Source organism: Egretta garzetta, unplaced genomic scaffold, assembly GCF_000687185.1.
Source record: "Egretta garzetta isolate BGI_Z169 unplaced genomic scaffold, ASM68718v1 scaffold283, whole genome shotgun sequence".
Taxonomy (NCBI): domain Eukaryota; kingdom Metazoa; phylum Chordata; class Aves; order Pelecaniformes; family Ardeidae; genus Egretta; species Egretta garzetta.
Window position 1 is genome coordinate 1423794 of NW_009259043.1, and position 16892 is coordinate 1440685.

Genomic DNA, 16892 nt, shown 5'->3' on the forward strand with positions numbered 1-16892 from the left:
ATTTTAAAAAATTGTAATAGCTGTAATATTGTTTTGTATCTCTTATCTGTATGGGATTGTTATTTTTACCTAAAATTAGAGTTTATTAGTGCAGTGCTTTAGATAAATTATGAACTCAAAACTTGGGATGGCTCACATGGTTCTTGCTGCCACTTTTTGTCTGTAACCAAAATGGCTTGGTTTTGTCGTCCCCCCCAGTGATCCCGCTTAAGTGCTCAAAAGGAAGCAGACTTGTAGCTTGTATTGTTTTAAACAGTGAATTAAAATAGTTCTAAGAAAGAATGGCCTTGATGCTGTTGTAGAAGAAAATTAGAGACTTGAAGTCTTAATCTCTTACAAATTCAAAGCTGTAACACTGGAGTTCAAGGGACTGATACAATATTTAATGTTTAAATTCTGAAACCAAATTCTTAATGAGAATGCAATGCAGGTCACAGTTGCCTTCTGTAGCATTTTAATATGTATTTTTCTGTTGAAATTTCCTATTAAATGCATGCACAGAAGTGGTTTTGATTCTTTTCAGTCAAAAAAAAACCTCTTACTGCATACGAATTTCAGCTTTGTAATGCAGAACTACCTATTTGCCCTTTCTTCCCCCTTGTGCAGAATATTTTCGAGAAAGTGTAGCTGGAAAAATTGCTTAACTTTTGAAAGACTTGAACCTGTGATAGGTACAGTCAACAGCTAAGCTGGGTGTGGAGAGGCTTCAGTAGCAGCAAGAAAAAAGGATCTTTGATGCCATCATCCAGCCCTCCTGTCAGATGTCAAAGCTTTTCTCCAGAACAGTGGATCACTACAGTTTTCTCAAAGGAAAGTTGGCAAGAATTAAGTGTAAGCATTATTAGCATTGATCTAGAGAAACAGCTCAGATGCAAAATTTAAAAAAAAAAAAAAAAGCCCCAACCAAAAAAACCCCAAACCACTGAACAACCAAACCAAAAAAAAAAAAAAAATCACCAAACCCAAACGCACACCATTAATTCTTAGGCATGGAACTCTGAAATTAAAGCTCTTTAACAGAAGAACATTAAATTAAAAATCCAATTATACTCCACTTATACAGTGTTTGTGCAAGGTGATATGTAAGGGTGAAGTTCTGTGTTTTATTTTCTCTTCTAAAAAGGTGTAACTAGAATTTATATGCATTTAAACAAAGCTACATGAAGAATAGTTTATATTTGAAAGCTGAATTATTGTCTCAGCACAAATTGCTAGGGATGCAGTCTTGGTTCTACAAACTTTCATTATTTGATACTGAGCATACAACTGTCGCAGATGAAAAGTGACTCAAGGGAAAATCATTACTGAATACTGTCTTCCAATATGATTTAAATTTCCTGAGCTGCTTTATTTTGGTTTGGGTTGGTTGTTTTTTTTTTCAAATTCATGTCCTCTGGGAAGATTTCTAAAATCGAATGCATTTTCTGAAGATACATTTTTGTTGATGGGCAAAAGTTTAGGCTTTCAGGTTTCCCCTCCAGATATCCCAGAACGCAACTTCCAAACCCAGTGCTTTATAAACTCTAGGTCAGTTCTCTTGTTGTAGAGCAGAGCTATCTGTGCACAGTTTTTCCTCCTAGGTCTCCCTAAATTGGTACAGGATGTTCCTTTTTGTCGGAGGCTCTCTTTAAGAGGTGTAACGCTTGCTTTACCAGGTACTTCATATTAATCTGTTTGTGCATCTGTTTATGAGCTTTTTTGAACTCATATCCTTTTAACAATGTTTTTCAAACACGCAAACTTGATCTGGGAAGCCCTGAACTGCTGATTATGGTGCTGCTTTTTTCATTAGCTGGGATCAGTAAGATCAGTCTGATCTTAAGCGTGCTATCAGACTGTATTACGCATTTAAATGAGTATTAATATTTTCACAAGTCAGCAATGAAAACCATAAAAAGCTATCCCGAGACGTTTATTGTATTTTGTGATTTTTAGAAGCCGTTTACTAAGAAAATAGGAGGGCAAATAGGGCAGAACCCTTGCTTGTTTGGTTTAATTTCTTGGAAAATAGCATTGCCTTATCAGATCCTGGTGTCTCGCTGCCCGTTAGCTTGGCTGACAGTTTGACAGTGACTTTGCTGCAGAGGAGATGTTCAACAGGAAGTTTGTTTCCTTGGCTGAAGGGAGCTGTAAGATGAGCTTGAGGGGAACTGGGCTCACCTCAGCTTGACCCACTTGGCAACATCGAGTTGTTTAGCTGATTTATTTCTCATAATTCTAACTGCAACCTAACAAGTAGCATTTCTGAAAGGGCTGCTGTTTATATGCTTGTAGACGAGTCATGTTTTATTCTCGTGAGCAAGTCGTGTCCCACACAGAAGCCTTTGGAAAGCTAGAAAGTCCATTTATTTTGAATATGCTTTTTCACAAGTGCTCTTTAGAAAGAGCCTTAGGCTGCAGAGTTTCTTTTTATTTAAGTGAAAGGAAAAAAAATAGGGAAATGACTACTTCAGTTGCTCAATTATGCAAAACCATGCAAGTATGACATCCATATTGGCAAGTAAAGAAGATGCTGTGTTGTCTTTGAAACACAGATATGTTGAACAAATTTGAGATTTAGATTTGATTTTCCAGTTTGTCATGGCAACAGTTGTTCTTGTGCAGTTGCAACTACAAACATACCTTACATGATTTTCAGAAAAAAATCTATACAAAGGAAGCACCGCTGGCTATCACAGCACTACTCCTTTTTCCCTTTCCACTCCTCTTCAGATATATGACCTATGGGAATGCCAGGGTGATGGGGAACTGTAGTTGGCTTCTTGTCTAATACCTTGCGTAATACATGTGCTAGGATAATGTTTACCTGGTCGAAACGATCCTATATCTGGTCAATGCCTGTTTTTTGGTTTGGTGGGGTTTTTTTTCCTTCCTATAGAATATTTTTACACTTCATCCCCTAAGACCCATTCTAGGGTGATATGGTAATTCATAGCGGTTAAGAAAGAACAGGGCCATGGAAACAAGCTGGCAAGGATAAACTAAGACGCCGCATGTAGCGGGCATGTATCTAACAGCATATCAGCCCCTTCACAGTAACAGTTTACCTGCATGTATGTGCCCCACAGTAGATGCCAATTAGATTATTTCAGTTTAAGAATTAAGATCATGCCTCTAGGTAGTCATGAAGCAATAGGTGATATGCTCTAGGCTCACTGTCTAGCTTTCCAAGCGGATGCTCATGTCTGAAGGTTTGAGGTATCCTTGTGCTGCGCTTTTACACAAAAAAAAATTGCTGAATAAGAAGCAATTGCACTATCATTGCTACGTATTTTGTCCTTATGTTATGGGCCTTCTCACGAATGCAGAGTGAAAAAATAGGCATGCTGATTTAAGTTTGATTGTTGAAAACTTGTGTTGTGATCTTGCAGCGCTAGATAACAAGGGGGACATTGCAATGAGCAATGTATACTGAGAGAGATAGGACCTGGCAGAGGAGTGCCAGTGAAGTCTGTAAGTGGTGGTAGGTAGGTTAGTCTCAGGTGGATGCTTCTTTTTCATGCAATGTCTACAATCAATTTCTGTGGCAGACCAATTATTATCTTAATGCAACTCTAAAGAAGCAAAAGTTCTATGGTAGTGCTTGATAAAAAGGCTCATTCATGCAGGCTTTAGCATAGCATTGTCTAGGGTGTTGGTTTTTTTCAGTGTCTCAAGCAAAAGATGGTCTGATTTGAAAAACTGTGAAACAGCAGGAGTTGTCTCAGTCCATAGTGAAATTTCTGTGCCGAAGCCTGTACCTGGCTTTATGCTGACTGCTCATATAGCTTCTTTTAAATTGCTAATTGTTTTAGAGATGTAAAGTAATTACTAGCAGAATTTCTCCAAATGGATGCAGTCACGGCAGCTTTTAGCTACTGTGGCTGTCATGTTTTATGAATTTGTGTTTTTCAGGTAAGCTCAATTTTTTTGTTTGCATTTGAGAAATACTAAAGCATCAGAAAGAAAGATTAGTTTGCACTTGCAGTTTTCAAATAGGAAATACTTCAGTTGATGGCAAGGGTACAAAAATTACCTATGATTAAATTTGAGCCAGACTTGACCTACAAGCCATAAAACCAGCTTAATTTCATGTTATATCATGCTATTTTGATTTCCATACCACTTTTAAAATACATTCAACATTTAAAAGCTGCTTTTATTTCTTTCTACTAGTAGCTGTCATAAATCCAGAAGGCTCATATTCACATCACTGGGTCAGTAAAAAGAGAATAGCATTTCCCATACTCTAAAATTCTGAAGTATCCTGGCAAAAGCCTGGGTCCAATCCTGGAATTCTTAGTGTATCCATAAGCAGAATAATAAACTCTGTTTTCCTGTCCATTTCTGAGATATTTGCTTAGAAATGTCACACTTGCTTAAATATAAACCTGTGTGAGAACAAAGTTATCAGGCCTCACAGTGTTGGTGAGACTGCAGTTTTTGGTCTCTTATTGCCATATAACCTCCCCTCCTAGCACTGTGCTTTAATATTTTTTTTTTTAATCTTTTTAAGTCTGTCCATTTTCTTTGGTTGTTGCCACTGTGTTAGGTAAGCAAGCTTGAAAAAGTAAATGCTAGAGAGAAACAAAACACAAGAAGGCTATTAAAGACAATACTACATTTACTTCAATATTTTGTAATTTTTGCTTGGTTTAGCAGTGTTTACAAAAATAAAGCCAAGTTTGCCATGCAGTTTGCAAAAATATCTAGAAATTTTGGGGGAAAAACCCAAACCCAATAAAAAAAAGTTAGCCGTATTGGCTATTGGCCATAGTAACAAACTCTAGGGTTTTTAGGTTTTCATTGTGTAATGTTCTACCAGTTCTGTTCATGACATGCTGTCTTTATGTGTTGCTTTGCTCGTTATATATAGCTGTGCACTCCTGTTGACTCCAATCAGAAGAGTTTTTACTCTACATAGGAGTGCTGTCCTCATCAATAACCTTCTTATGTTTTGTTCAAATTACAGAAAATTGTTAATCTTTTGATAAATGGAACCAAAGGCATTTCTATTCATGCGTTGGCGTGAATCCTGGCATCGTGCTAACATGTGTTCTTCATCCCTCCGTTACTGTGCTTTGGTGCCAAGTTCTTTATAGTTACTGCAACAGATCTTCAGAAATACTTTGCTAGTCAGTCTTTCCTTTTTCGTATTTTTTTTTTTCCTGCTCTTATTTTTTGCATCTGACAAAAAGGGTTTGATTAGTTTCAGATTTTTTTTTTTCTTCTCCGTTACCATATTTCTGTGGAAATGGGTAAGATTTTTAGATATGTCAAGTGCGCTTCTATCCATCTTTTAATCAGAAAAATGGTAGAAAACTTGCATCTATTTGCTTTGAAGCTGAGTTAGGCTGGGGAAATTTTGAGAATACCACTCTTGGTGCCTATCTCAAAATATACTTTAAAAATATCTAATGAGTAAATCAAGAATGCAATCTGCAAGTCAAACTGCATAATAGTGGTAAGTGTGGTTTAATTTTAGATTTACGGTTGCCAAGTAGAAAACCATATCCTTCCGTAGATTAAATAAAATTATTTTCAACACAAGCAGCAATAAATTATTTGCACTTTATTTTACTACAAGGCTTGTACTATGGCTTATTTGCCATACTGAACTTTTTGCATGCATTTTGACCAAAAATAACCAATATTGAAGCATTTAGTGACAGTTTAGAGATTGTGAGCGCTAAACTTAGTCTCTTTACTGTTATTATTTAGTATCTCACCACAGGTCTGAAGTTTGCAAGCCTTTAAATATTCTGACTTATAAAATTGTAGATGTATTCTTGTGGGTAAGAGGTGTCCATTTCATATATAAAATATGCACTACAATTAACAACACACCATCTTTTAAGGTAGACCTCTGTTCCTTAAAATGTGCAAAAATCTGTTATTTTTACTTCATTTCATTTAAGTGTTGTCTTAAGAAATGTGGTGTCCTAAGTTAGATTTTCCCCCCCCGCCATAATGACTTTAATAACAAAAATAAAGAGGTGCTCTTACATTTTCAAGAAAGCAAAGCTTCTTAAAATTCTTTGTGTAAGGTCAAGGGGTTAGAGGGTCAAATTTAGATGTTTGAGAAAATGGAGTATTTTCTCTCTCTTTCTTTTTTTTTTGGTTTTGTTTGTTTTAAATCACTTGCACCACCACCCCCCTCCCCCCAAAAAATTCCTCCTTTGAGGGAGGCTGGAGACTATCAAGGGTCATCCTGTTTCAGAATAGCCACCCTCTCTAGGACTGAGGCCACAGAGCTGCCTTACTTAAAGGTAGTTTCTGTCCATGTTTGCTTTTTCTTTATTTGCATCTACATAACATGGGCAAGTAGGGATGATGTCGTAGAGGAAAACAGTTAGCGATGACACCTTGATGTGCATATTACATGCAGTTTGGGGTGGTATTTTAGTCTAGCTCAAGTATCACCCATTGGATTGAATTCCAGTTATCTCCTGGAGCACATTAGGTATACTCATGGAGTGCATCTTTTAGTTTTTCTTCATCGTAAAAGGGTCTGGCTGAGGGACTCGGGTTGCTCTGCCGTGCAAACCAAAGCAAGATAAGCTGGGGCAATTGGGAGACTGGTTTCAACGCTGTATTTGTGTTTTGAACTAAATGTATTATTACTCAGTTTCCTCAAAGCACTGAGCATCACTGTTTTCAAGGGTAACTTAGCTTCACTTCATCCTACTGTGAACCAGCAGGAAACAGTAGAAAGATTTTTAGAAGCCTTAATTTTATCTGAAGCAACAGGAACTGATGGCTATTTGATAGAGTGGATTTTACATATGTTAACAGATTAAAAATTTGAAAGGAAAATCATATTTTTAAATAGTTGCTTTGTATATGCTGTATGCATATATACAGGAATACTACCTTAGGGGGGGAAAAAAAGAGGAATAAGAAACACAAATCTGTGCCAGTTGTACTGAACAGAGAAGAGGAGGGAAGGAAGGCTGTGCAAGAGAGGGGAAGTAGAAGGGAGGAATACCTACGCTCCATTCACTGTTCATGTTTCCAGAGCGGTATACTGTAGTCAGGGTCTGCTGGTAAAAGAATTCTTCATGAAAAAGGAATTGTAATAAAACAACAAATTAATGCTGGTACTATGCATTTCCGTATACATTAGTAATACCACGTGAAAACAAGAATTGGGGCTTTTGGCATTTTAGAATAGGAGAAAAATAGCATCTTCCCTCCATTTTCAGGTTGTTTTGAGCAAAAGCATCGCAATGCTTCTGTGTAATTGTTAATGCTGTGTGTTGCTACAAGATACTCTTAAATTGTGTTTTGAGAGTGCATTTTTATACCTGAAAACAACTGGTGGGGAAGTGTTCTAGCACTTGGTTTTGGGGTCACCCAAATTCCCCATGACTCTCTACCCTTTAACTATTGCTAGTTCCTTTTTGGTGAGATCAGTGTAAAAATTTTGCCTTACGAAGCAAAAGTATTTTGTGCTTAAATGATGCTTAATTTTCAAAATAGTGAGTTGAATTAACACTTGTATTACAAGATTGCTAATTGGGATTATTCTCTCCACATTTTTTTTCCCTTGGGCATTAGTGTCTTGTTCAAGAAGATACAGGAAGCCTGTGTCAAAGCAATGGTTAAAATAAAGCAATGTCTGGCTCTAAGCCCTGTCTTCCACTAGACTCTGCTGCCATGAAGCATGTTTGTATTTTTTATGTCTAACAAGAAAAATAACACTTTATTTTTAATTTTAAAAATGTTTAAAAGTGTCACTTTGATGTAATGTATTCCCACCTATTAAAATGTTCTGCATTTTAACTAGACACTTTATTCCAGCAATCCATCAAAAACTGGAAGCGGATGGAACGGAAAAAGTAGAAGGATCCATGACGCAAAAACTGGAGAATGTACTGAACAGTAAGTTTTGTCCTTCCAGCAGCAACTATTTATGGACTTTGGACTTTCGAACAAGCTTTAATCTATTCCTAGGAATATGGTAGAAAGTAGAAAACAGTACAGTCTCTCTTGCCTTTTCGTGTTTGGTGGTGGTGATTTTAGGGTTTGATGGTACACCTTTTGAAGTAAGTGGCAGCTTTTGCTGTGACTTTCAGTGGTGTTCGTGATAACAAAGAAAATAAATGTCAGACTAAAGGAGTTCTAAAGCACTTTAAGTGAATTCTGGTGGCATCTCAATTTTAAGTGTACAAAGAAAACGGGAGCCTCATGGATAGACAGAATTGTAGAAGGACAAGCAAAGCTAAATACCAAGATTGTAAGAATTTTGAGCAAAAGAGGAAAAACACAAATACCAGCTGTAATTACAAGGTCTGTTAACAGAATCTTTTTCACTTAATGCGCTGCCGTTTAGACTGCTTGGAATTAGCATTCTTTTTAGAAACCTTGAAAAGTAGTCGGTACTTTCTGTTTCTCTGTATTAGCTGTAGGATTGCATTGAGAGATGGCTTGAATTTACTGCAGTTCGGTATGTGTTTCATCAGATCAAAAAAGTTACTTTTTTAATTCTGGGACGTGTGCCAAGATAATTTTACTTTGTTTCATTGTGATTTTTTTCACAGAGGAAGGGATGTTTCCCTTTTTGCTGAAAAATCTGAGTGTGTTTTATGAAATCAAGAAAGTGACATGGAAGTTCACTGTTTTTCTTCTCTTCTGTGAAGAAAGCAGTGACTGTATGTGTGTGTTTGTGTGGGGAGCACAAAGAAAGCAGGGGGTTTTGTGAACAGCTCTAGCTCCTTGCGGTAGAGATTCATTAATGCTCACAATAAAGGTGTCGTTTGAACATTGCTATTCTCCCATCTTGTTGCCTGGAACGCAAAAAAAAACCCAAATCCCCCAAACAAACAAAAAAACCCCACTAAAACCCTCACATGCATACTATATAAAGCCTACAGTGCATGTCTATGTGTCCAGAATATTAGATACATATCGGGTAGAAGGAAAAAAGCATTTGCTGAAATTTGTCAGTGCAGTCTTCAGTGCTCTGTATTTATGCCTTGTCATGCACCAAGCACAGATTCCTCGCTGAGCGCTTTCCCTTTGACAAAATTGTGTGACAGATTTAAAATGGAAAAGCAAAAATCTAGTTCTGTGACATTTTCCTACCTACATTAATATGAGGCAAATCTACCTATAATATATAATTGCTGTTTCGTTTGGTAAATGGTGGCTGAAATCTGTATGCAGATAACACAGACTGTCTTTTTCAAGTTGGATCTGTAGAGGAACTTGTGCCAGGCACTTCAGAGTGGTATTAAGTTTGGCTCTGCTGTGAAAAGAATTGGCCCCTCTTCCTCCCGATACTTTGCAAGTCATGATGGGTGGGAGGCAGGGAAGCAGGAATACAAGGACTTAAAAAGAGTAAATAATATTATGCAAAGTAGTTTAGGATCAAAGCTTTGTTTCTTGTCTGACCATTGAAAAGCTTCCATAATCCACGAGTAACAGGGCCTGCTTTGAAAAATGACTTAAAATCTTCAGTCGAATTTTACATTTTTGTGGACTGTAGGTGCATTTTTTGAGAGACAGTTGGTGGTGTCAGCTTGATTACAGACTCCTAAGAATAAGGATGTTTTCCACAGCATCTGAATGTATGTTACGACGGTGCCAAATTATTGGACTGAAATGGTATGGGATAGTAGAAGCATGATCTGATGTTATAGGTAGACCTATAAAAGTGTTTGGAGTTTTTGCTAAATTGCTAAACTTAATTGCTAAACAAGCTATTAAATATATATTTATAAAAACAAATGGTGTGCTGCAATGAATTTCATGAAGAACTGTATCTTAAGAGGTCAATCAAATTCCATTATGTGGTGCTTTTGTCAGGCACTATGAAAGACAACTGTTGGATAACTAGAGCTTTATTTTGACATAAAAAAATTGGCACACAGTATATGAATCATCTATTTTGGAAACAGTTAGTCAATATAGGACCTGACTCTTTATCCATGGGCTTTACTATTTAGGTTTAGATTATTCATCAGTAATCAAGAGATAAAGATTGTTAACGTAGAAAGGATTTGGAGAGGTGAGGAGGGAAGAAATTTTACAGTATTTTTTTATTTCTTTAAAATATTTTTTATTTCTTTAAAAAGACAGACCTGTTTTGCATCAGGTATTAAATTTTCTTAAGACACTAATAAGTAATTTGATATATTTCAATTTCTGTGTAAAACAGAAAAAGTGCCGATAGAAAAAAGTCATTTACTTGAATTGAGAATTTCTACAGCAAATTAGTTCATAAAGAGATGAAGGCATGTAGCTTTAAACTAAAGATGGAAATCACTGTGCTATTCCTGCAGTTGTCAGTTACCTTTTAAAAAACATTTTTATTGAATTAAAAAAAAATGCTTTTTGAATATAACTTTAATTCCCAGACATTGTTTCTTTGCTGTTAAAAGAATGGACAAGAAACATATGAATTCATACAAAGCAAATGTTACTTACTTAGAAGGATTTACAAAGCAAGCATTTATTATAACCTCAAGAGAAAAATCATACTTTATCAGTGGTCTGTATTTAAATGTCCAGCTAGTTGTTTTCATTGTGTATTTCTCCTTAATGGATTAGAGTATTCTGTGCTAAATAGTATGCAGTAGAAATAGCTATCCTGACAAAACTTTTTTTACATCAAGGCTTCAAAATTTCAACAAAGTTTAAACATTATTTAGATATAACAATTATTTTACAAAGACTACTTTTAACATGAGCAGGCCACCCACAGTGTTGACTAGAGAAAATGGCATGCAAGCCACCCAGCGAGACTGATGTAATTTTTTTCGTCTTTGCTTAAAGTATAGTCACTAGACCAGATAATGTAGAAACTTCTACACACAATGATCAAAAAGGCTAAAACAGTTCCACTTTTTTTTTGGTTAATTAAAAATAAGTCACGAGTTGAAAAATGCAGATATTCACATGCAATGTAAATCTTCCCTACTATAAATGATATTCTATTATTCTGTGTTAGGAAACTGTCCTTATTACAAAACAGAATGCTTTTTAGCCTGGATACAAAAGGTTTTAAGGCTGTATTAATTGAAGAATATTCACAGATAGCATAGAAACTTAATTGCATGAAATTGTTGACCAAGGCTTGATCCTGTGCGCAGTGAAGCCAGTAAGACTTTTAATGCAGTGTGAAGACAGCTTGTATTCATTCTGTTACAGTGACCAGCTAGTTAGACTTTTTTCAGTCACGTCATTGTCTTTGACTTAATCATTGGTACCTTTAAGTGACTCACTTAAATATCAAATATTCTTAATAACTTCTAAGACTTAATTTGAAAACACAACAGAATTGTTTGCAAAACCCAGTGATAACTCTTAAAGCTATGACATTAATGTAATTAAATTATACTTTTCTAAAAGAAAACTTTCTATGACTTTTTCCATATCCTGAGATGCATAATTTAGTTGTAAAATGTAGATCTGGAGCCAAAGCAAACTATAAAATATCTGCAGCAAAGTTAAGCATTTGAAATAGGAAAGAGGGATTGTTTTTACTAAAAAAGAGGTCTTACCACATTGAAATGCTAAGTGGTTCACTTTGAAATAGTATTTCACCAGTTGTAAAACGTTAACACAGTTGAACAAAAAAGTATAAAAATTGAGCAATAATCACTCAATTGCTCTAAAAAAACTTGAATGACTTGTTAAAATGAGGAAAATCAGTACGTCATTTCAACTGATTGATTACTTTACTTTTTCTTATTTTTCTCCTTTTTAAAATAGGAGCCAGTAACACAGCAGATACCTTATTCCAAGAAGTGCTGGGTCGCAAGGACAAAGCTGATTCAACGAGAAACGCGCTTAATGTTCTTCAGCGTTTTAAATTTCTTTTCAACCTTCCCTTGAATATTGAAAGAAATATCCAGAAGGTATAATCATTAAAAATACTTTCCATTTGCTGAAATTAGTCTGTTACCTTTTTCTTGACAAATATAAATGTTTGTTGTTTGTGTGTGTTTATTTTGGTTTGTTTTTTTTTTAAGGGCGATTATGACGTAGTTATTAATGACTACGAAAAAGCGAAGTCACTCTTCGGAAAGACAGAGGTTCAAGTATTCAAAAAATGTAAGATACGGGTCTGTTACTTGCTTTTTTTTTAACTTAAAGGCTAAAAGCAGATGGTAGTCTAAAGAGCTTTATGTTTATATGAATTTTAATCCATAAAAATTATGGATTTATAGGAATAAATTAAGCAATATTTCTGGCAGGTTTTCTAAGTGAGTAATACACTACAAGATGTGAAATCACAGCCAGTTCTATTTATTTATTAAGGCTTGGTATTACTGGACATAAAAAAGAGTTACAGTAAATAAAATGTGGCTTCAGGTATCTCTCACTGACATATTGTTGAAAAGAATTCAAAGTCCAGTCTTCTGTTTTTGTGGAACTGTCTTATACAAAATTTTTAGATGTGGCTTGTTATAAAATGAGTTCTGTTGATTTCCATATTAACTCCAGAAGTGTCTCATGTCCTAGGAAAAAAAACGTAATTTTCAGTTCATAGCACTGCTGAAGGCGCACATTGGATTTATTTCCTCTCCCTATTCCTAGATTATGCTGAAGTTGAAACCAGAATTGAAGCTTTAAGAGAACTTCTGTTGGATAAGCTGCTTGAGACTCCGTCAACACTGCATGATCAGAAACGTTATATAAGGTAATCATTTGACTAGTGTCCTCATCAGACATAGTGTTAGATGGACTTTTAAATCTGTTTCCTAAATAGGGTAGTGACTATTTTTACTATGGCTTAAATACTAATTTTAAAGCTGTAAATTGAGTATTTGGGGATTTACAGATTACATAAATAATGGCAGTGGATTGGTTCTTGATTGTTTAATGAATGACTGAAAAACAGTTCTTGAATGAGAACAATTTAACAAAGGATAATTGAGATTAAATCTTTTAAAATCTTTAAGGTATGTTTAGATTCTGTTGATTCCTCTAAACCATCATATTGCAAGCTATGTCTGAAATGTTCACTCACAGGTTGCAGATCTCAAATAGATTCCTTATTAACTTGTCTTACCCTCAGCTTGACTTGGTGTTGAAATGGAATCATCCTGAGTCAGATAATAGGGAGGTTTTAATCCAGACTGTCACTTAAATTTGGTTTTGGCTCTTTTATTACTCAGTCTAAATAATGTATTTCCTTTATATTTCATGAATATGAACCAGTTTACCAATTTTCATTGAAATTCCTAGATATTTCTGTCATTCACAAAGCTGATTTCAAAGTCTGTTGTATGCATACTGATATGAGTTGGTTAGACCTTCTTCTACTGGTAGACCTTAACCTGCTTTACAGTCCTTGGAGCCAAACTTGACAGTGCTCTGGAACATTTGACGGCTTTACTTAGAAAGCTTTTGAGTTTTGGACATTACTAGGGCTCCTCGTGTGGTTTGACATTCTCAGTGCTTTTTTCAGTTATCTTAAAAGATGTAGACCAAATGCATTGTGCGAGAAGCATTCTTAAAATTTTGACACCTGTGTGAGATATTCAATGTTTTGTATGCTCACCAGGCCCAGTCGCACAGGACTAAGTGTGGTATCGGTGTCTTGGGTCCCTTTACGTTATGTTAGTTTGAGGACAGTGGCCAGTGTATGTTTATATAAGGTGCTTCTCATTCTCCTGGGTCCTATATAAATATTGCCTATTTATTGGCATTATATTTTAAGGTGAGTAGTTAAGCATTTTGTGTCTCTGAAGAAGGTGCTATTTCTATGTCAGTCTTGAAAACCTTAAAGAGCAGCTTTTTTATCTAAGCCAAGTCTTACCACCTCTTCTAAGGATTCTTTAGAAGCATCAGAATTGTATATGTGCTATGTGTTTGATTCTGGGTTTGGGGGGGGTTGTTTCTTTTGCGGGGGGTGGGATGGTTGGGGTTTTGTGTGGTGTGCTTTTTGGTTTTTTTTCTCTAGCCCCTTACCTTGAAGTATTGAATCTTCAAAAATATCCCAGCCTACCTTAAAGCAGATTGTGTTAATGTAACTACCGAACGCATTCCACGTGTAGAACAGTATAATGAAGGAGACCAGGGAGTGGACAAATATGGAATAATTTAGTTCTAATGAATTAACAGAATCCCAGCATACAAAGCGATTAAATTCGTTTTGCTATTCTAGATACGCTGAAGTATATAAGTGTAAATTTTCTGGACGCAAGGTGTGAAGAAAGCCTTCTTCAGAGCACTTCAACTAGGAGGAGATAAATTTTACAATTCGGATTTTATTTGTGTAAAACCTGCTATTTTTATGAGGTTTTTTTCTTCCTTGATATGTTGTTTTATACGTCTTCAATGTCTAAGGCTGAGTAAGACCTGAAATAATGTGGTTTTCCCCCTCAGATATTCAGTGTTTATAATTAGGCTTCAATTCATATTTTCTTCTCATTTTATTATGGTATTTACACTAATAATTATTTTATACTGTTCAGAAACAGTTTGCCATATCACTTAACAGCCAAATAGATGTATTTTTTCCAGGACCAGTGGTAATTTCTTTTATTTTGTGTCTAGGCAAAGACTAAAGTCCCGCTTAACACTGAGGAAGGACTTGAGCTCAAAAGTTATAAATGCCATCCTGTCAAAATGGTTGGTTGTGCAATGTTCTCATCCATCCAACCAATCCTACTTTGACAATTTATTTTTTTGTTCAAGTACTGCAGACAGTTCTCAAAGACAGAATTTTGCAACACAGTCCTAACTAACATTAGGTATTATTGGAGTAATGCAGCTTTTGTGAAGGAGTTGAGCATCCCCTGTACTGCTTAAGACGGTAAATCAATGTACTTCACCTTGAGCATCTTGAATTTTTGAATCTGTCTTAGTCTCATTAACTCAGAATGTAATGGAGTACGTTAAACAGTAGAGTAGCCACTGCTTTTTGAAAATACTCTTTTGAAAGTACTGTTGTCAGATACTCTTGAATGCCATATGTTAGACTATATTACTGTGTTCTCTTGGAAATCACAGCAGCAGGCTTCTAATACTCCTCTCTCCCCAAAGACAGAGGGTGTTTTGCTTTTGTGTATTACAAGCCCCATTCCTTTTCATTATCTCCCCTCCCCCCCTTTTTTTTTCTTTGCAGACTGTGTGTGCACATCCTAATGCAAAAAAAAAACCAAAACAAAACCAAAACAACCAGGAGCTTGGTTTACATTTGTTTGTGCATACTGTGCTAAAATTAATGAGCTGCCAAAAATTAATTCCTTCTGTACATACTTGTTAGGTTTACATGATGATACAATCAGGACATATAAAGTGGGAAGAAAAATACCATATTTTATGTGCTTGAGATGTCATCACTGATTCCAAGTGAAACATGAAGTACTGAACTGCAACCTTGGCAGATAAAGAGCTTGGTTTCCCAAGTACTTTACTAGAGGCATAACTGAAAATACATATTAATGTGATATTAAATATGTATGGTTTTGTTTATTCTACAAGATTTTTTGATGGAAATTTGCTTCAGTAAATGAGGAGAATGCAAAGTTTGTGTTTGCATTGGGTATGAGAGTATCTTAACAACTATTCTTGGATTTTAAAATCATGTACAAGAAAAAAAAATTATTTCTTAGTACATCTTTGGTCTGTTTTAATGAGGCCTTCAGTGTGTAAAGTCAGAGCTGTGATTTTTGGACTGGGTTTTACAGATATCTTTCTGATCTTCATGCGCCTGGGGACCCTGCTTGGCAGTGCATTGGTGCTCAACATCAGTGGATTCTGCAGCTCATGCACAACTGTAAGGAGAGCTATGTTAAGGAACAGAAAGGCAAGGATATATTTTTGGTTTTCTTATATATATATATTTGACACTTTGGAATTTGGCATTGCTTTTTATTTGACAAGTTTTAGTGTACAAATGATATTTGGCGGGTTTTTTTCTATCGATTTTGATAGCTTTTTACAAAGTTGAATACTGACGTATTTTTTTCTCTGTTCTATTATAAAAACAAAACAGCAGTTGGAGTTTTCTTTTTGTTTAACTTATAACTTTTAAGCTCGTTACGTGGGAAAAGCATTAAATTTCAGTCATTTATCTGAAGTTTATTGTGAAGTTTGGATTGTTGTCTGAATCTGCTGGTTAGATTTCTTTGTCACAAGATATGCCATTAGTATATGGATATGCAGGGCATTGGGGCATAGTGGAATAACGTGTAATTTCTTGATATGCAGTGAAAGATAATATGGTGTTCTCTTGTTCTGTGTTCGTGTGCAGTTTCAAAATTCAGATTACACTGTTCAGGCCCAGACCTGTGAGTTGGACAAATCAGATATTTAGACAATGTTATATTAAGATCAATGTGAATAGTTAGTTGTATTCTGTCTCTGACTTTGCCAGTGTTGTTCCTCAAAGAAATGCATGCTCATAGGTATTGTTTTCACCTGTGGCAGTAACTTAGCTGCCAGTTAACATGATCTATCACATTAGTGTGTTTTCAAAAGGGAATCAGTGGGAGGCTATTGGCCTGGCATTTCTAGTAGTAAAATCTGAAAACTGGATTTTTAGATTAGAAAAAGACAAGTAGTGCCTTGTTTCTCAGGAAATCTTATCGAGCTTTCTGTTATTTCTGAAATGAGTAGGCATATTGGAATCTGGCCTCTCTTGGCTTATAGATAACTCCCATGTTTAGTGTTAGTGCATATATATCCGAAACCAAATAATGTGTTCTCTTCTGAGAAACCACAGAAACTTTACTGAATTGGAACTGCTGCAGAAATGTGTTGTAAAATTGCTGCAGGAGGCTTAAACTCTCTGTAGCAGAGGTTACGAATAGAGTTCACAGGGCACATCGCATATGACAGTGAGGTCAGTAAGTTTTAGCATAAGGCATGCACAGACCATCTTTGTTCCACAACATGGTGTGGAGTGCTGTGAGACCAGCTGGAACACCAGGTTGGTTTCTTGGCCTTTTGGT

The 16892-nt window shown here is 35.7% G+C and overlaps 1 protein-coding gene across 6 annotated transcripts in view; it reads left to right on the top strand.

Annotated features, from left to right (window-relative positions):
* Positions 1-16892, top strand: part of EXOC2 (exocyst complex component 2) — a 114081-nt gene that overhangs the window by 21257 nt on the left and 75932 nt on the right. For all 6 annotated transcript variants that reach the window (XR_004841475.1, XM_035890564.1, XM_009634998.2 and 3 more), the window contains exons 6-10: positions 7783-7863; positions 11698-11843; positions 11958-12039; positions 12526-12628; positions 15627-15745. Coding sequence is in view for 5 of the 6 variants with exons in the window: in XM_035890564.1 (XP_035746457.1) it covers positions 7783-7863; positions 11698-11843; positions 11958-12039; positions 12526-12628; positions 15627-15745 (531 nt within the window). In the remaining variant the exon portion in view is untranslated. The remainder of the gene's footprint in view (positions 1-7782; positions 7864-11697; positions 11844-11957; positions 12040-12525; positions 12629-15626; positions 15746-16892) is intronic.